Raw genomic sequence first — 20660 nt, 5'->3', positions numbered from 1 at the left:
CTTACAGTGCATACACTGACTTTAGTTGAAGCCCTATCCAATACAATTACAACACATGATATCCCTAATTACAAAACGTGGCCTAAACACCAGAGCACATATTAACTAAAACCAAATGGTACAGAGAAATGATTGCATTTTAATTTTTCATTAAGCTAAAACAATACCTAAAATTCCACTCTTTTACAAATGGGATATGAACCAACACATCCCAAGGCATCAGCAACTTTTCCCTATAAAAGGCTTCAAATGATGACACAATGAATACATTGTTACAGCACAGTTTAAAATTCACTAGGAGGTGAGACTGAAGTTAGTCAGGTTTCCACAGTATATTAAAAGAATTCATTCTTTTAAAATAGCTGGTCATTTGAAACATGCAGTATGAAAAAGAACACAAAAGTTAAGAAAAAAAAGAATTTTCATGAGGAAAACGTTTTCTAATGTTGAATGTGAATTATTATGTGGTCATATGTTAGAAAACCTTGACAAAATTAGCTAGAGCAGAAACTCACTCTCATTAAATCAATGCCTTTACATTTGTACAAATAAAATTGAATAAATAAAGCAAATTTTGTACATGTACAAATTTTATTTGAAGGTCACAGCAAGTAGCACTGCTGTCTCACAGCGCCTCAGTGGTGTGAGTAGAGTCTGTGCGGAGTTTGCATGTTCGCCCTGTCTGCGTGGGTTTCCTTCCACGGTCCACAGACATGATGTTCAGGTTCCCCATAGTGTGTGAGTAACACAGGGAGAGTGTGTTCCACTGGTGTATGGAGGAGTGACCCATTGTTAGTATTGTATCTAGCAGTGTAAGTAACCTTGGTGAATAAGTTGTGTGGGCTGATAACACTACATAGAGTTCACTGGAAGTCACTTTGGAGAAAAGCATCTGCTAAATAAATGTAATATATTACAATATGGCTTTGGCTTTAATTTCAGCTATAGGCCTAAGTATGAATGACACCTGTATTTTGCAAGGTGAACCATCAGAAGAAACATCTGTTGTGAAAAGTCAAAAGTTTCAACTCAAGATTAATTTTCTTTCAAGCTGAAGTACTATCTTCTGGTGAAAGAGTCTGAAGAAAACATATTTTTCGTAACACAAAAATATTTTCAGCTAGTTTTAGGTACTTGTTCAAAGCCCATCATGTAAACTTTAAAATGGCAGTTTATTGTAGTGTATCATATATCAATGAAGCCTGAAACCATTGCTCATCTTCCAGGCATGCAGGGCCTTTCTGAGAGCAAAACTGTCCGCTGTCGATGAATAGGATGATGGTCCTGTGTTTCTGTCTGAAGCCCCTCTTCTAGGGACTACCACAGGTAATAAAAAGGGAAATCTAAGGGACTCAATGTACAGCACGCAACAGGCACGTAATGAGGACCAGTGATAAACAAGGATGTGTCCTAATTACTTCTTGCACCACTGTTAACACAATTAGGCTGCGACTTTTAAATGACCAGCAGAAGGAGAAACAACACTCATGGGCAATCTTTGAGGGCAGAAAACTACTTCTATCAAAACACCTGAGCCTAATTTTCTAAAACCCTTATACATTAATCAGGGAACACTTGTTGAAGAGAGTGGCAACTTGGGAAAAAGGAAACAACCCAGGAAATACACACAGAAACACAGATCAGGTTCTTCTTTTCATGCAGCTCTAAGTGTGATGGGTGTTCAGTAACTTTATGGCTTTTAACAGTGTCATAAGAGTTGTGTACAGACTAGTACCAAAGAGATTTTACTGTGTAAAATTGCTGCCAATTGTTACAACATGTGGCAAATTTCCAAAGATATAAATATTTCCCAGTTTACTGCTTTCAGTTGTATTTTCTTCACTTTTCCCTTCATTTTGCTCAATGTATTTTTGTTGTGTAACAAATGTCACCAGTGATTACAATGCTAGGTGGTTAATGTCAATAAAACATGAATATAGGACTTGCTCCACACGTGTCAATCAATAATGAGACAGAAAAACTGCCTGTTTGCAAGATGATTCTCTCAACAGTGAGCATTAAACAAAACCAGAGATAATGCCTTTTTATTTTCACCTACTTTCTACTGGTTGTAATCTTAATGTATCTCAAAGTCCATTTACATATTACAATGAGCCTTTCAAAGTATACTTGTAGCTGCAAAGAGATTTACAGAACTTAACCAGATCTATAAATGAATTCATCTAGTTGATGCTATTCTCCAGAGTAATAAGCTGGTGGGAGGCACCATATGAGCAGAGGTTGTCTGAAAACTGTTTTAGAGGACTGCGTGGGAAGTGGTTTTTGGTTTTTTACAGGTTCACATGAAAGGGTTCTCTTGGTTTAACTAAATCTTGGTTATAATTATTACAGCTGCTGTTGAATGTAACTTTTAGAAACATAGGGACAGTTGATAGTGTAGTGTAATATGTTGCTGCCTTTGGTTATGCAGGATGCGGAATCAAATCCTGAGTACTGGTGTAGTATACATGACTGGATTTAAATTTAGATTCTCTGTATGCCTTTATAAGGGCGGTGGTGCAGTGGGTTGGAGCGGGTCCTGCCTTCCGGTGGGTCTGGGGTTGGAGTCCTGCTTGGGGTGCCTTGCGACGGACTGGCGTCCCATCCTGGGTGTGTCTCCTCCCTCTCTGGCCTTACGCCCTGTGTTGCCAGGTAGGCTCCAGTTCCCCACGACCCCGTATGGGACAAGCGGTTCAGAAAGTGTGTGTGTGCGTGCCTTTATGTGTACGGATAATTAAAACTTCAAAAGTGCAATATAATGCAGACAATTTTAAAGTAGTAAAGATTTTCAGGTTTTTCCAAGCTCCCCTTACTCTTTTGAAGACGGCAACTGTCATGACCACACCCGCACTTCAACCAGTAGTACCTGGCTCTGATTAAGCACCTGGCACCTTCAATCAGAGCAATCAGCTACAAAAGACACTTCTCAGCCTCTTCCCAGTTGTGGAATCTCTTTGAGACTACTGTCCTCTCTGTGCTCATAGCACTCACCATGGTCCATGTCCTGTTCCCCTTCGTCCTCAACTCCCGTTCTTCGTTCCTTGGCTCCTGACCATTCACCTTGTTTCTCGACTTGATCCACGGCTCTTCGCTTTCACCCTAATCACCAATCAACCGACCATTCACCTGTCCTTGATAATAAGAACAAGTCTCTCCACTTGGCCTTAAATGAACGATCCTGCAGTTGGGTCCTGCCTTCCCCATATCCTTTGCTCTGCAGGACAGTAACAACATCAAAATCACTTGTTAAAATCAGCATTAAATGTGTCTTGTACCAAATGTCTCACATTATACAGCTATTTTTACATACATGACAACTTGTATTTGGCATTGCAAACAGAGGAGGCTGAACCCCAGTGCAGTGCCAAAATTCCACCAGCATGTTGATTTCGCAGTCCATGGCACAAACACCTTAGAGCTTGTTTACACAAACAGTCACGGTGCTTACAAGGCTTTTTGAACACACAGACTGGAAGATGTTCAGAAAGGGTACTACATACCATAATATCACGGACTTGAGGAATACACAGAATCAGTGACTGGCTACATCAGTAAGTGCAAAGATGATGTGACTTCCTTGAAGACAATCGCCACACGTGCAAACCAAAAACTGCAGGTGACTGTTGAGGTGCGGTTGCTGTTGAAAACCCGAGACGCTGCCGTCAGGTCCGGCGACAAGGCAGCCTACTGCAAGGCTAGGGCCAATCCGTCTCGGGCTGTCAAAGAAGCGAAGCGCAACTACGCAGGAAAAATCTCCTGTCACTTCCTAAATTCCAAGGACACAAAGCGCATGTAGCAAGGCATTCAAGCCATGACTGTGAGGGTATGGACGACGGATGGAAGCAGCAGTGGAGAGTTGAAGTAGTTGGACCAAAAAGGTTTATTTTCTTTTACTAAAAAGTATTCCTCAAAACACATTAACCCCCAACCAAGTACAAAACAAACATTAAGTTACAAAGAACATGAGGCCTATGAGCCATGGGCTTAACCCCTTGTATCAACATTAATGCATAGCTTTCCTGTTTACTGCATGAGAGTGTCTACATAAGTTTGCATCAATTCACCCTCTCCACTAGTGCCCTAATATAAACTTATATAGCAATAACTCCGCCCTTCTGGTTATACCATAACAGCCTCAACTATTCCAAAGTACATTTCCCCAAAAATTACATCCAACATAAATACTAAAACATACAAACAATACAAAACATTTTCTACTATAAATATCCCTACGTTACAACTTATAAAAACATTTATCACACTACACAATAAAACACCCCTGCCTAGTTGGTTGTGCCCAAGGACTCCCACCTAGATATACCCCAAATAGCTCACGCCATCTGGTTTACAACACAAGGCACCAAACACAACAGAATACCAGACAGCTACATGGTAAGGAAAAAGTCTACAGAAATGATTTTCTAAAAACAATAAATACATTCACTCTCCACAACCAGTTGCATATACCTGCCATACCTTTATAAAAGAAATATTATTAGTTAATGACAAACAGACAGATACCGGTAGGCCTTTCCCAGCACCCAATCTAGTTCAAACAAAAAGTGTTAAATGGAATACTAAACCAGAACAAGCAATATAACAATACAAGGTAAAATGCATGTGACAGGCAACAGCAACAAGGTTCAGCATTTCATTGATGGTACTTTGCCGGCATCTTACTGATTCCTTGCAACCAACTTGCCTGTCACAGCTCAGTCTGTGACAATGACACACTACAAAGTTACATCACTTGTCTGTGATGGTGATGCCTCGCTCCCAGCCGTGTTGAGTGTTTTCTACACACGGTTTGAAGCTCAGAACAACATGCCAGCAGGTGAGACCACCCCAACTCCCACCAACCAGGTACTTTGTCTGTCTGCAGTAGACATCAGGAAGACTCTGTCCAGAGTTAACTCACGGAAAACTGCAGGTCCTGACAACATAACTGGCCAGGTACTCAGGGAATGTGCTGTTTAGCTTGCAGATGTCTTCACGGACATCTTCAACATTTCCCTGACCCAAGCAGTTGTCACTGTGTGGTTCAAGACGACCACCGTCATCCCTGTGCCGAAGAAATCATCTGTGTCCAGCCTGAATGACTAACAGCCAGTTGCACTCATACTTATCACCATGAAATGTTTTGAGCAGCTTGTCATGAAACACATAACGTGGGGTCTTCCCACCACACTGGACCCATTTCAGTATGCCTACCATCCCAACCGTTCAATGGAGGACGCCGTATCTGCTACTATCCACCTTTTTCTGACCTATCTGGACAAAAAGGACAACTATGTAAGGATGCTGTTCATAGACTTCAGTTGAGCATTCAGCACAATCATCCAGTCCATCAGGATCGGCATCTCCACCTCCAGCATCGCCACACTGAACACCGGCACTCCCCAGGGCTGTGTACTCAGTCCACTGCTGTTTACCCTGCTGACTCATGACTGTGCTGTGCAGTAAAGTTCGAATCATATCATCAAGTTTACTGATGACACTATAGTTGTGGGCCTCATAAGCAACAATGATGAGTCAGCATACAGAGAGGACGTGAATCAGTTCGCAGAATGGTGTGGAGACAGCAATCTATCTCTTAATGTGGATCAGACTAAAGATGACTGTCAACTTAAGGAAGACCCGAGTAGACCTCTCACCACTGCACATCAACGGACCAACTGTGAGGAGAGTAAAAAGCTACAAGTTTCTTAGGGTGCACATGACGGAGGACCTCTCCTGGACTCTAAACACCACCTGCCTAGCTAAGAAGGCCCAGCAATGCCTCCACTTCCTACGGAGGATGAATACAGCCAAACTCCCCCCTCCCATCGTCACCACCTTCTACAGAGGAACAATAGAGAGCATCCTGAGCAGCTGTCTCACTGTATGGTACGAGAACTGCACAGCTTCTGACCACAAGACCCTACAACGGATTGTGAGGATTTATGGCTTCTGCTTTGCAAAAAACTGCCAGAAACACAATTACATATTCTTAGTTCTCACTCATGATGTTGTCCAGGACATAGAGCTCCCAGGTCCAAGCCAGTCCTTGAGAGCTGAACTCTTGTTTACTCTTGTCTTTAACCAGAGAGCCAGCAGTCTGCCAAGGGAATACAGAACAGCAGATTTAAGTAGCAGGAGGTCGGATGTTGTGGAGTACCGGGTACCTGAAAGTGAAGAAGGCTTTGGTTTTGCACTGCAGGACCTACAGCTTTCAACAGTGGAACCTGGAATATAAAACTCTTTTGCCATTTTTGAATATCTGTCTGTACGAAAAAGAAAATGCATAATGCTCTTTATGTGATTTATTTCTTTTGAATAAAATTTATAGAGATTGTGAGTTCATATATAAAATGAATCAGGGGCTGCCTTTTCAAAATCATTAATATTATTATTCAATAATTATTTCAAAACATAATTATAACTTAGATCAGTATAGTTTTTAACTTATTACAGTGTTTAATATGTATGTATCATGTATATCGATGTTTGGGTAGATGACAGTCAAAAGCACTGTAGAAAGTTCTGCTGTATTCCTGTAGTTAAAACTTGAATGTGCACAGCTGTTTGTGCTTTATGATTTACATTTGAAATAATACTTTTATTCAACACATGAACAAAGTAACTTGTAGAAACAAATTTTAAAATGTACTTTTCTCGCTTTCTCAAGGTGTTTTTGAAAGTGCCACACTGCAGCAAGATGTCGGAATATGCAGCAAGAAATATCTCTCACACGGACTTCATACTAAGTGGCTTCTCTGGATCCAGAGAGTGGAAACAACTTCTCTTCATCCCATTTTTCCTCTTGTTTGTAATGTCAGTCACTGCAAACTCCATGATTATATTTATAATCTTATCGCACAGGGCTCTGCATTCTCCAATGTACCTGCTGATTTGTGTGATGGCTTTTGTTGATTTGGTTATACCAATATTCGTTGTTCCAAATATGTTTCTTAATCTCCTGTTTAACTGGAACCATATATCTCTGATGGGTTGCCTGGTTCAGATGTTCTGCATTCACTTTTTTGGGTCAGTGCAGACTACTATCTTGCTGTGGATGGCCCTGGATCGTTTCTACGCCATCTGCACTCCACTCCATTACAATGAACACATGAGATTCTCTGCATTCCTGAAATTTGTAATTATACCGATGCTCAGAAATGCAGTTTTCATTTCAGCAATAGTTGGCCTGGCTCGATCTTTGTCATACTGCCAGTCCAACGAGATTAAGCACTGCTTCTGTGAACACATGGCACTGGTCACCCTTGCATGTGGTCCCATATATGTTAACAATGTTGTAGGACTATGTTGCGCTTTCTTCACCTTAGCAGCTGATGTCCTTTTTATTGTTGTTTCCTATGTTAGAATATTTGTCTCTCTGTTTAAATCAGGCAGACCTAGTCAAAAAGCATTCAGTACATGCATCACTCATATTATTGTCATGTTTGTGGGTGTAATTTTTGCCTTAACATCATTTCTTTCCTACAGAATAAAAAATGACATGTCCTTCAATAGTCATATGGTGATCAGCACAATGTATTTGCTTGTGCCTGCCTGTTTAAATCCAATAATTTATGGTATCAGGACAAAAGAAATAAGACAGCAAGTAATAAAAGCAATGAAGTGTGGAAAAAGTCCCCATAAGACTCAAGTAAGCCAGTTGAAATAAAAAATATTGAATTACAAACATGTATCTTAACTGTATTTTTTAAATATCTTTTCAAGATGCACATCTTTGGTTGCCTATTAAATACTGTTAACTTGAAATTTCCTCATGAGAGAAATAATCTTAAAAATGATTTAAATGTATTTCTTGCAGAAGTCAATAGATCAAAACAATAAAGCAAGCTGTGATACATCCTGAAAAAATAGTTTTGCCATTTGTGTCATATTTCTGGGAACTTTTAATTTTTTCAACAAAACAGAAAAAAAAAACAGAACATATCCTTATGCGTCACTGTTAGTGGTTACAACACCAGATCATTCTGTTGCACAAATGATTCAGCAAAATAGACACACACACACATTTTCATAACTGCTTGTCCCACACGGGGAACCGGAGCCAACCCAATAACACGGGGCATAAGGCCAGAGGGGGAGGGGACACACCCAGGATGGGACGCCAGTCCACCACAAGGCACCCCAAGCGGGACTCGAACCCCAGACCCACCGGAGAGCAGGACTGTGGTCCAACCCACTGCGCCACTGTACCCCCCGTAGTAAGAATATTATATTCTAAAAAACAATACAGGCAATCAATAATACACAAAGCAGTCAGCAAACTTAAGTCCATACCTTTCATAAATTGAATTTCATGAATTAATACTATTTTTACTACATAATATACACTGTGCTGTCTGGTCGAGGACGCATGCTGTGCAGTGATAACCAGGTCTGTCAGCAGCATGTATGGAGATGAGCTGACCATCCTTTTTCCTCTGTCTGTTGTGGCTTAAGTTTGTAGCTCTTACACAAGGTTGTCAAGACGAAGGCTGATGGAGTTATTTAATAGGCTTATTAATATGTACTAGTAGTTGAATGCAAAGGTTGCTGCTTTGAGGGTACTTAGCCAAAATTGCTCTAGTAAAATTTTGTTGTTGTATAAATGGGTAAATAGTTGTAGGCTGCTTTGGAGAAAAGTGTCACATAAATGAATAAATGTAAATGTAGTTATGCGGCATTTTAAGACGAGATACGGATTAACACACATCTCAGTTGTGCTCAGGCAGGACAATCCACATACTGGATAGTTCCCTGATGATGAAGGAGGCATAGTATCAGGCAAAGGAGCAATTTTTGGGTGCATTGCTTAGGAACGCTGGCTCTTTCATTCATTCATGTCAGACATGTTCGAAAAAAGGAGGACAGGCAGATTGAATTGGAAGACAAGGTGCCACTATTATTCCCCACCTCTAACTCCAGATTACTTGCCATGTTTAAAGGATCCTTCGCAGTCACACAGTGAGTAAGGGATGTAGATTATGAGGTCAATAAGAATGACAGGGTAATAGTTGGATCATCTCACTTCGTTAAAAAATCAGTATAGCTGAATTCACACATTCCTTGCAATGCCTAACTTGGACAAAGTCGAACATGGAATACTGGCTTTCCTCTCAGCACAAGCATGATTTACTGACATTCTGGAATAAGCAAAAACAGAATTCTAGTGTGTTAAGTCTCGCATTTTACTTTGATTTCTAAAACACTTGCATCTGCACTGGACTATGCATCTTGTTTAATATGGTTTAAATCTCAACGTAGGTGCAAAAATAGGCAGGTGGGAGAAGTCATGACCACGTATGTCTTATCCTCTATCTCCCCACCACAACCCCACATTATTGAAAGGTTACACGCTAAATCTCAGTGTCAATTTTTTCTCTGTCAAACACGTTTCAGATAAAGATACCCTGGTTTGGAGCATTACATTTCTGTCACATAACATCAGCATTGACATTGCAACAGACATTAACATCTTTTTAGGTATACTGTCCACAATTATTCCTGCTACTGTGAACCCCATTATTTGAGTCTGGACCAAGGAAATAAGGAATGTCATTCTAAAAATGTTCAAGGTGAGGTCACATAAAGTGAAAAATATAAATGTGTCAGCAGTGAAAGTTTAATCTTGGTGCATCAGCAACTTTTCCCAATGAAAATCTTCAACTGATAACACACACACACACACACACACTGTCTGTCCCATACGGGGAGCCAGAGCCTAACCCGGCAACACGGAGCGTAAGGCTAGAGTGGGAGGGGACACACCCAGGACAGGACGCCAGTCCACCTCAAGGCACCCCAAGCGGGACTCAAACCCCAGACCCACTGGAGAGCACAACCCACTCCAACCCACTGCCCCAATGCCCCACTGCGCCACCGCACCCCCTCTTCAACTGATTACACAATGAATATAATCTTACAGCACAGTTTAAAATTCAGTAGGAGCTGCGAAAGAAGTTAGTCACATTTGCACAGCATTTTAAAAGAATTCATTCTTTTACAATGGCTGGTCATTTGAAACACGCAGTATAAAGAAAAAACACAAATGTTAATAAAAAAACATGAATTTTGATGAGGAAAACATTTTCTAATGATGAATGTGAATTATTTTGTGGTCATATGTTAGAAAACCGTGTCAAAATTAGCAAGAGTAGAAAGTCACTTGCATTAAATCAATGCCTTTACATTTGTACAAATTTTATTTGGGTGGCACAGCAAGTAGCACTGCTGTCTCACAGCGCCTCGGTGGTGTGAGGGGACGTGGGTTCGATCCCTGCTCAGTCTGTGTGGAGTTTGCATGTCCCCCCCGTCTGCATGGGTTCCCTCCTACTGTCCAAAGACATGATGTTCAGGTTCTCCATAGTGTGAGAGTAACACAGAGAGAGTATGTTCCACTGGTGTATGGAGGAGTGACCCATTGTTAGTATTGTAGCTAGCAGTGTAAGTCACCTTGGTGTGTGGACTGCTGATAACACTACATAGAGTTCATTGGAAGTCACTTTGGAGAAAAGCATCTGCTAAATAAATGTAATGTATTACAATATGCCTTTGGCTTTAATTTCAGCTGTAGGCCTAAGTCTGAATGACACCTGTATTTTGCAAGGTGAACCATCAGAAGAAACATCTATTGTGAAAAGTCAAAAGTTTCAACTCAAGATTAATTTTCTTTCAAGCTGAAGTACCAACTTCTGGTGAAAGAGTCTGGAAAAAAAGATATTTTTTATAACACAAACATATTTTTAGCTTGTTTTAAGAAGTTGTTCAAAGTCCATCATGTAAACTTTAAAATGGCAGTTTATTTTAACGAATAATATAACAACGAAGTCTGAAACCATTGCTCAACTTCTAAGCATGCAGGGCCTTTCTGAGAGCAAAACTGTCTGCGGTCAATAAATAGAACGATGGTCCTGTGTTTCTGTCTGAAGCTCCTCTTCTAGGGAATACCATAGGTAATAAAAAGGGAAATCTAAGGGACTCAATGTACAGCACGCAACAGATACGTAATGAGGACCAGTGATAAACAAGGATGTGTCCTAATTACTTCTTGCACCACTGTTAACACAATTAGGCTGCAACTTTTAAATGACCAACAGAAGGAGAAACAACACTCATGGGCAATCCTTGAGGGCAGAGAGCTACTTCCATCAAAACACTTGAGTCTAATTTTTCAAAACCCTTATACATTAATCAGGGAACACTTGTTGAAGAGAGTGCCAACTTGGGAAAAAGGAAACAACCCATGAAATACACACAGAAACACAGATCAGGTTCTTCTTTTCATGCAGCTCTAAATGTGATCGGTGCTGAGTAATTTTATGGCTTTTAACAGTGTCATAAGAGTTGTGCAGACGAATACCAAAGAAATTTACTGTGTAAAATTGCTGCCAATTGTTACAACAAGTGGCAAATTTCCAAAGATATAAATATTTCCCAGTCTACCGCTTTCAGCTGTATGTTCTTCACTTTTCCCTTCATTTTGTTCAATGCATTTTTGTTGTGTAACAAATGTCACCAGTGATTACAATGCTAGCTTGTTGATGTCAATAAAACAAATTAAAACATGAATGTAGGACCTGCTCCACACATGTCAATCAATAATGAGACAAAATCTCTGCGTGTTGGTAATATGACTCTCTCAACATTCAGCATTAAACAAAACCGGAGATAAAGCGTTTTTATTTTCACCTACTTTATACTTGTTGTAGGGGGCGCGGTGGCGCAGTGGGTTGGACCGGGTCCTGCTCTCCGGTGGGACTGGGGTTCGAGTCCCGCTTGGGGTACCTTGTGACGGACTGGCGTCCCGTCCTGGGTGTGTCCACTCCCCCTCCGGCCTTACGCCCTGTGTTACCAGGTAGGCTCCGGTTCCCCGCGACCCCATATGGGACAAGCGGTTCAGTAAATGTGTGTGTGTATACTTGTTGTAATCTTAATGTATCTCAAAGTCCATATAGGTATTACAATGAGCTTTTCAAAGTATACTTGTAGCTGCAAAAAAATTTACAGAACTTAACTAGATCTTTAAATGAATTCATCTATATGATGCTTTTCTCCAAAGTATAAGCTGGTGGAAGGCAGCACACGGGCAGAGATGGAGTTGTATTGATGGAAAGCTCTTCAAATCCCCCTGCCTCAGACTAATTAATGACAATCAGCTGCAGCCCCTTGAGTGAACTTCATGATGGACATTGAAGCAGCTGGTCTGAAAACTGCTGGAGAGGACTGCTTGGGGAATGTTTTTTGGGTGCTTTTTCTTTTCTTTTTTTTTTTTTTTGCGGCTTCACGTGAAAGGGCTCTTTTGGTTTAACTAAATCTGTTGTAACTTTTCGACACATGGGGGCAGTTGATAATGTAGTGGAAAATGCTGCTGTCTTTGGCTATAAAGGTTGCAAATTCAAATCCTGTGTACGGGTGTAGTGTAGCTGAGCAAGGTACTTACCCTCCATTGCTCTTGTAAACATTAACCAGCTGTATAAATGGGTAAATAAGTTTAAGTAGCTTAACATTGTAACTTGCTTTGAGGTAAAGTGTGAGAGTGCAATAGAAGGAGAGGGTATTACAGCAATTAATTGCACCCAGCAGCATAGAGGGATTATCTTAAACATGACTGGATTTAAATTTATTTTACATTGTAAGTAATTTATCTAGCAGTGTAAATCACCTTGGTGAATAAGGTGTGTGGAGTGAAAATATAACATAGAGTTCATTGGAAATCAATTTGGAAAAAAACATCTGCTAAATAAAAAGTTCAAATCTATTGTCATAACGGGGGTCCGGAAAAAGCAACGGACACAGCTGCAGGCTCATTCATTTATCAAATGGACTAGGCACAAGAATGGTCCAGAGTTGTTCGGGGTCGATCGATCGGCAGATTGTTATGGCGAATAAAGGAGGCTGAACCCAAGTGCACAATCATTTATTCAGTACCAAAGGATTAGACGTGATCTCATGGTCAGGGACAGGTCAAGGACAGACATATGGCTGGTCAATCGGTGAACTGAGCGGAGAGGAGGATCTGAAGTCATGGTTGGGGGGCAAGGCGGGTGGTCGTTACTAAAAAGACATGGAACGGAACTGGGGAATGATGAGAAACAGGAGTTGGAAAAGGTGAGGTAGGTTAGAAAGGACAGTGGGGACAGTTGTCTCAAGTAATATGCTGCAACTGGGAAGTGGTCGAGTGGGGGTTTTTGTAGACAAGTGCTCCAGTTGAAGTCAGGTGCTTAATTGAAGTCTATATGCCCCTGGTAGGATCTCCCAGAGCAAACAGGTCCTGGGTGACAGACGAGACAAAGCGCGGTTCAAAACTCCCTTATAACTATTAAATCAAGGTTCTCGTTTACCCCGCCCGGTATGGGGTCACCGGGGCCCCACCCTGGAGCCAGGCCTGGGGAGGGGCTCGCATGCGATCGCCTGGTGGCCAGGTCTATGCCCACGGGGCCTGGCTGGGCTCAGCCCGAAGCCAAGACATGGAGCCGTTCTTCGGTGAGCTCACCACCTGCCAGAGAGGCCGTAAGGGGCCGGTGCATTGTGATTTGGGCAGTGGTCGGGGCCGAGTGCCCGGCCAACCTAAACCTCGAGCGCCAACTCTGGCTTTTGGGACTTGGAATGTCACCTCACTGGCGGGGAAGGAGCCTGAGCTAGTGCACGAGGTTGAGAGATACCGTCTAGATATAGCCAGGCTCACTTCCACTCGCAGCTTGGGTTCTGGAACCACTCTTTTCGACCAAGGGTGGACTCTCCACTATTCTGGTGTTGCCCAGGGTGAGAGGCGGCGGGCGGCTGTGGGCTTATTAATAGCCCCCCAGTTCAGCCGCCATGTGTTGGAGTCTACCCCGGTGAAGGAGAGGGTCGTCTCCCTGCACCTTTGGATCAGGGGACAGTCTCTCACAGTCGTTTGTGCTTATGCGCCTAGCGGCAGTGTGGAGTATCCGGCCTTTTTAGACTCCCTGGGGGGCATTCTGGAAAGCGCTCCCACTGGGGACTCTGTCGTTCTACTGGGGGACGTCAACGCCCATGTGGGCAGCGAAAGTGACCCCTGGAGGGGCGTAATTGGGAGGAACGGCCTCCCTGATCTGAACCCGAGCTGTGAGTTGTTATTGGATTTCTGTGCTAGTCACGGTTTGTCCATAACAAACACCACGTTCATGCATAAGGATGTCCATCAGTGCACTTGGCACCAGGACACCCTAGGTCAGAGGTCGATGATCAACTTTGTAGTCGTTTCTTCTGATCTTCGGTCATATATCTTGGACACTAGAGTGAAGAGAGGGGCTGAGCTGTCAACTGATCACCACCTGGTGGTGAGTTGGATTCGATGGTGGGGGAAACAGCTGGACAGACCTGGCAGGCCCAAACACATAGTGAGGGTCTGTTGGGAACGTTTGGCGGAGGCCCCTGTCAGAGAGGTCTTCAACTCCCACCTCCGACAGAGCTTCAACCAGGTCCCGAGAGAGACTGGGGACATTGAGTCTGAATGCACTATGTTCCACGCCTCCATTGTCGGGGCGGCAGTTCGGAGCTGCGGCCATAAGGTCTCCGGCGCCTGTCGCGGCGGGAATCCCCGAACAGGGTGGTGGACAGCGGAGGTAAGGGATGGCGTCAAGCTGAAGAAGGAGTTCTATCGGGCCTGGCTGGCACATGGGACTCCTGAAGCAGCTGATGGGTACTGGCGGGCCAGACGGAACGCGGCTCTGGCAGTCGCCACAGCAAAAACTCGGGCCTGGGAGGAGTTCGGTGAGGCCATGGAGGAAGACTTTCGGTCGGCCTCAAAGAGATTCTCGCAAACCGTCCGGCGACTCAGAAGGGGGAAGCAGTGTTCTGCCAACACTGTTTACAGTGGAAGTGGTGCGCTGCTGACCTCAACTGACGATGTCCTCGGGCGGTGGAAGGAGTACTTTGAGGATCTTCTCAATCCCTCCGACACGCCTTCCGTAGAGGAAGCTGAGGCTGGGGACTCGGAGGGGGACTCATCCATTACCCTGGCTGAAGTTGCTGAGGTTGTCAAAAAACTCCTCGGTGGCAAGGCTCCTGGGGTGGATGAGATCCACTCCAAGTTTCTCAAGTCTCTGGATGTTGTGGGGCTGTCTTGGTTGACACGCCTCTGCAGCACTGCGTGGAGCTCGGAAATGGTGCCTCTGGACTGGCAGACCGGGGTGGTGGTCCCTCTTTTTAAGAAGGGGGACCGGAGGTTGTGTTCCAACTACAGGGGGATCACACTCCTTAGCCTCCCTGGGAAAGTCTATGCCGGGGTACTGGAAAGGGGAATCCGACCGATAGTCGAACCTCAGATCCAGGAGGAGCAATGCGGTTTTCGCCCTGGCCGTGGAACACTGGACCAGCTCTATACCCTCACTAGGGTGTTGGAGGGTTCATGGGAGTTTGCCCAACCAGTCCATATGTGTTTTGTGGACCTGGAGAAGGCATTCGACCGTGTCCCTCGTGGCATCCTGTGGGAGGTACTTTCGGATTATGGGGCTCGTTGCTACAGGGTGTTCATTCCCTGTATGACCGGAGCAGGAGCTTGGTTCGCATTGCCGGCAGTAAGTCAGACCTGTTCCTGATGCATGTTGGACTCCGCCAGGGCTGCCCTTTGTCACCGATTCTGCTCATTATCTTCATGGACAGAATTTCTAGGCGTAGCCAGGGAACGGAGGGTGTCTGTTTTGGTGACCGCAGGATCTCGTCTCTGCTTTTTGCAGACGATGTGGTCCTGTTGGCTTCATCGAATCAAGACTTACAGCGTGCACTGGGGAGGTTTGCAGCCGAGTGCGAAGCGGCGGGGATGAGAATCAGCACCTCCAAATCCGAGGCCATGGTTCTCAGTCGGAAAAAGGTGGATTGCCCCCTCCGGGTTAGGGGGGCGTTGCTCCCTCAAGTGGAGGAGTTTAAGTATCTCGGGGTCTTGTTCACGAGTGAGGGAAAAATGGAGCGGCAGGTTGACGGACGGATCGGTGCGGCGTCTGCAGTAATGCGAACATTGTACTGGTCTGTTGTGACAGAGAAGGAGCTGAGTCGTAAGGCGAAGCTCTTAATTTACCGGTCGATCTTCGTTCCTACCCTCACGTATGGTCATGAACTCTGGATCATGACCGAAAGAATGAGATCGCGGATACAAGTGGCAAAAATGAGTTTCCTCCGCAGAGTGGCTGGGCGCACCCTTAGGGATAAGGTGAGGAGCTTAGTCACCCAGGAGGAGCTCGGAGTAGAGCCGCTGCTCCTCCGCATTGAGAGGACCCCCCGGGAGGAGGTCAATGGCACAGTCCCAGGGTCGGTGCGGATGTAGTGCGGCAGTAGTATGGAGGCCTGCTCCTTCCTAAAGACCTCCACCAGGTCTTGATATTCCCTCGGGATGTTCACTTGCTGGGGAGAGTTTGAACACTCGACAGAGGTGGCTCTGCATGGCAACCACAAACAGTTCTCATCACACTGAGGTCCCCAAGCCACCAGTTCCCCTGTACTCCATCGGAAGACGGGGTCATGCAGGGTGAGCCATGGAAAACTGAGAATTACTGGTATCTCGGGCAAAGCGATGAGGTAGAACTGCAGATTTTCTTTGTGGCAGGCCCCCACCTCCAAGTGCAAGGGCTCGGTCCAGGTATTGACGAACCCTTGTACCAGTGGCTGCCTATCGAGCGTGCTCACTCTCAGCCGGACATTCCACCAGCGCTGGGGAATGCTGTTTTTATTCACAAAGCCTGCGTCCATGAAACAGCCCTCAGCTCCCGAATCAACGAGAGCGTGTGTCGTAACAGTGCGTTCCCCCCAGGACAAGACTATGGGAACTGTGAGACAGTTACACCGCAATGTCCTATTCACCTTAGGCTCTGAGCGGGCCGGACAGTCGGCACAGAAATGTCTGGAGCTCCTAAAATAGAGATATAAACGGTCCCGGAGTCTGCGCTGTCATTCTTCAGGGGTGATTTGTCCGTGCCCGACCTGCATGGGCTCCAACTCAGCTCGGTTAGTGGAGGACCCTTCCATGGCCGGCTTCGGACGAGGGCTTCGATCCTGTGTGAGATTGTCCAGCATCGCCACCGTCTTGATAAAGCGATCGAGCATCCAGTTTTCTCCACTAAAGGCCAGCTCCCTTTTCAACCCGGGGTTCAAGCCGTGATGGAACTGGGCTAATAGAGCAGTTTTGCTCCAGCCGCTCCACTCAGCCAGGGTCTGGAATTCGACAGCATAGTCAGCAACACAGCGGTCGCCTTGACTGTGCTCTATGAGGCGTTCACTGGCGACCTGGTCTGTGTTAGGAAGCCCAAACACCACTTGGAACCGCGCCTTGAAATCCTGGTAGGATGGCATCTGGATGGTTTGTATTTTTCTACATTAATGGTGCCCTCATAGATACAAAATTTACCCATACCATGAGCACCGACACATCCCCATATCGTGACATGCGCTGGCTTTCGAACCGCTGATATCAGCTTGGATGGCCCTTTTCCTCTTTGGCCCAGAAAACATGACAGCTGTTTTTTTCCAAACCTATTTGAATTTCTGACTTGTCAGACGACAAACATGAGTGTACTGCGGTACTCTCTGCCTAAGATGACACCGAGCCCAGAGAAGCCAGCGGTGCTTCTAGGATTTATGGCTTCTGCTTTGCAAAAAACTGCCAGAAACACAAATACGTACTCTTCATTCTGACTCAAGATGTTATCCAGGACATAGAGCTCCCAGTTCCAAGCCAGTCCTTCAAAGTTGAACTCTTGTTTACTCTTGTCTTTAACCAGAGAGCCAGCAGTCTACCAAGGGAATACAGAACAGCAGATTTAAGCAGCAGGAGGTCAGACTTGTTGGAGTTTCAGGAACCTGAAAGTGAAGAAGGCTTTGGTTTTGGACTGTAGGACCTACAGCATTCAACAGTGGAACCTGGAATGTAAAACACTTTTGCCATTTTTTTATTTCTGTCTGTATGAAAAAGAAAATGCATAATGCTCTTTATATGATTTATTTCTTGTGAATTATAGAGATTGCAAGATCAGATATAAAAGGAATCCTGGGCTGCCTTTTCAGAATCATTAATATTATCAATCAATAATCATTTCAAAATATAATTAGATGTTATATATGTATATGGTCTTGTTTTGTATATATGGGGGGTGCGGTGGCGCAGTGGCGCAGTGGGTTGGGCCACAGTCCTGCTGTTCGGTGGGTCTGGGGTTCCTGTCCTGGGTGTGTCCCCTCCCCCTCTGGCCTTACGCCCCTGTGTTCCCCGTGACCCTGTATGGGATGAGCGGTTCTAAAAGTGTGTGTGTGTGTGTGTGTGTGTGTGTGTGTGTGTGTGTGTGTGTGTGTGTATATATATACATATACATATATGTATGTGGTGTGCTGGGTGGTGTGGTGGTGCAGTGGGTTGGACCACAGTCCTGCTCCCTGGTGGGTCTGGGGTTCGAGTCCCGCTTGGGGTGCCTTGTGGTGGACTGGTGTCCCATCCTGGGTGTGTCCCCTTTGGCCTTATGCCCTGTGTTGCTGGGTAGGCTCCGGTTCCCCATGACCCCTTATGGGGCAAGCGGTTCTGAAAGTGTGTATGTGGTGCAGTGGGTTGGATATTAATTAACTTCAGGAAAGTGGAGAACCTCATATGTTCTCATTAGTGGAGTGGAGTGCAGATGGCAAACTATCAATCCAGTGCCATCCACAGCAAAATGGTAGACTGGAAGGCACCAGCTATATGAACAAAGAACATCTGAACCAAGCAACCCAAGAGAGATATATGGTTCCAGTTCAGTAGAAGGCTGAAGAGCATGTTTGGAACACAGAAGATCATTACACTGAGGTCAACAAAAGACATTGCACATATCAGCAGATACATTGGAGAATGCAAGGTCTTGTGTGATATTATGGTAAACATAAGGATTAAGTTTGCAGCTAAAGATAGCAAGAGCATGAAGAGAAAGGTGGTAAAGAGCAGTTGTCTCCACTCTCTTGGTCCTGAGAAACCAATTAGGACAAAGTCTGTGTGGGAGAAATTTCTGACAATGTATTCTTGCATGATGTTGAATTGTTATCTTGAACAAAACCTGGATAAGGAAAGAAACAGGGTTTTTTTTTCTCGTTCTCTGTAAAATGACTAAAACATAAGATAACACTCTTTTTCTATTAATTTAAATCAAAACAAGTACACTATACACAACAAAAATATGACACCATTTTTGTCTGGAATGCTTGAAAAATGCTTCTACTGGAAATACACACACACACACATTTTCAGAACCGCTTGCCCCTTACGGGGTCACGGGGAACCGGAGCCTACCCGGCAACACAGGGCGTAAGGCCAGAGGGGGAAGGGGACACACCCAGGACGGGACGCCAGTCCGCCGCAAGGCACCCCAAGTGGGACTCGAACCCCAGACCCACCGGACAGCAGGACTGCGGTCCAACCCACTGCGCCACCGCACCCCCTACTTCTACTGGAAATATTTAACAAAAATTTATGCAGCTTTTTCATATGAACTGCTTTTGCACTCAGTCACAAGAACACATCATTGAAAAGCTAATAAAGTTTATCCCCCTTAGAGTATTTTTTTATGATATAATTGTAAAAATACTTAAGTAACAATTTCTGTGTAATATCGTGCAATATTTGTCATATTTTAAATCTTCAGCATTTTTTTAGGTAATATGGATTACATTGGCGCGGTGGCGCAGTGGCGCGGTGGGTTGGACTACGGTCCTGCTCTCCGGTGGGTCTGGGGTTCGAGTCCCGCTTGGGGTGCCTTGCGACGGACTGGCGTCCCGTCCTGGGTGTGTCCCCTCCCCCTCCAGCCTTACGCCCTGTGTTGCCGGGTAGGCTCCGGTTCCCCGTGACCCCATATGGGACAAGCGGTTCTGAAAATGTGTGTGTGTGTGTGTGTGGATTACATTTCAGTTTGAATTTGAAATACATTAAAGACAATAAAGGAATATGCAAAGTACTTATGACTGTATGTTCCAGTGTGTCACTCCTTGGTGAAAAACTGAGATGGAAAAGTGTTCAGCTTGGTATCTGAAATTAGTATGCTCCTCACATTCCCATTCGCAGAACTTCAATAACTCAGGCTTGCTGCTGCTTAAATCCACTGTTCTGTATTCCCCTGGTAAAGGGAAAGTCCTCTAGTTAATTTTTTTTTTTTTTTTCACAGAAGCAAACAAAGATCCAAATCTCTAGGCCCAAATGACAGCTGCTATGAGATATGTTGTAGGAGAAAGTAAAATAATCTTCTGAACTCTAGTAAATTTTTTGAATGAAACAATAATCTTTAGTAATATGTTTCACAATTTAAAATTTATAGCATTCTATGGGTGCTATTCAGCTGAAATCTTATATACATAGACTACAAGTTTCCTGACAATTTTGACAGTAACAAGGAAAGAGTGAAATAAAGATAAACTCTTTTAACAATTTATTCTTCAGCTTCCTGGGGTCAGATGCATTTTGTTGTTGTTTTGGTGTACTTATGGCCCAAAAAATCCAGAAAATGGCAACAGAGTCATAATACTAGAGTGAGTGCTACAATACTTCAAGTCCGGATAAGTGAATCTCCACACAGTGAGTGTCCATATTTACATTTACATTTATTCATTTAGCAGACACTTTCCTCCAAAGCGATGTGCATCTCAGAGAAATATAATTTGTGCATTACATTAAGAGAAAGGGAGACAGAGTTACAGAGGTGAGATTC

General features: G+C 44.2%; 1 protein-coding gene across 1 annotated transcript; it reads left to right on the top strand.

Annotated features, from left to right (window-relative positions):
* Positions 1-6697: 6697 nt before the first annotated feature.
* On the top strand, positions 6698-16368 carry LOC114911637 (olfactory receptor 52K1-like). The gene is made up of 2 exons (XM_029255573.1): positions 6698-7622; positions 16313-16368. The coding sequence occupies exons 1-2, from the start codon at positions 6698-6700 to the stop codon at positions 16366-16368; spliced, it is 981 nt and encodes a 326-aa protein (XP_029111406.1).
* Positions 16369-20660: the final 4292 nt, after the last annotated feature.

This window comes from Scleropages formosus, chromosome 10 (assembly GCF_900964775.1).
Source record: "Scleropages formosus chromosome 10, fSclFor1.1, whole genome shotgun sequence".
In the NCBI taxonomy this organism is placed as follows: domain Eukaryota; kingdom Metazoa; phylum Chordata; class Actinopteri; order Osteoglossiformes; family Osteoglossidae; genus Scleropages; species Scleropages formosus.
This window is presented reverse-complemented; position numbering and strand designations above follow the sequence as displayed.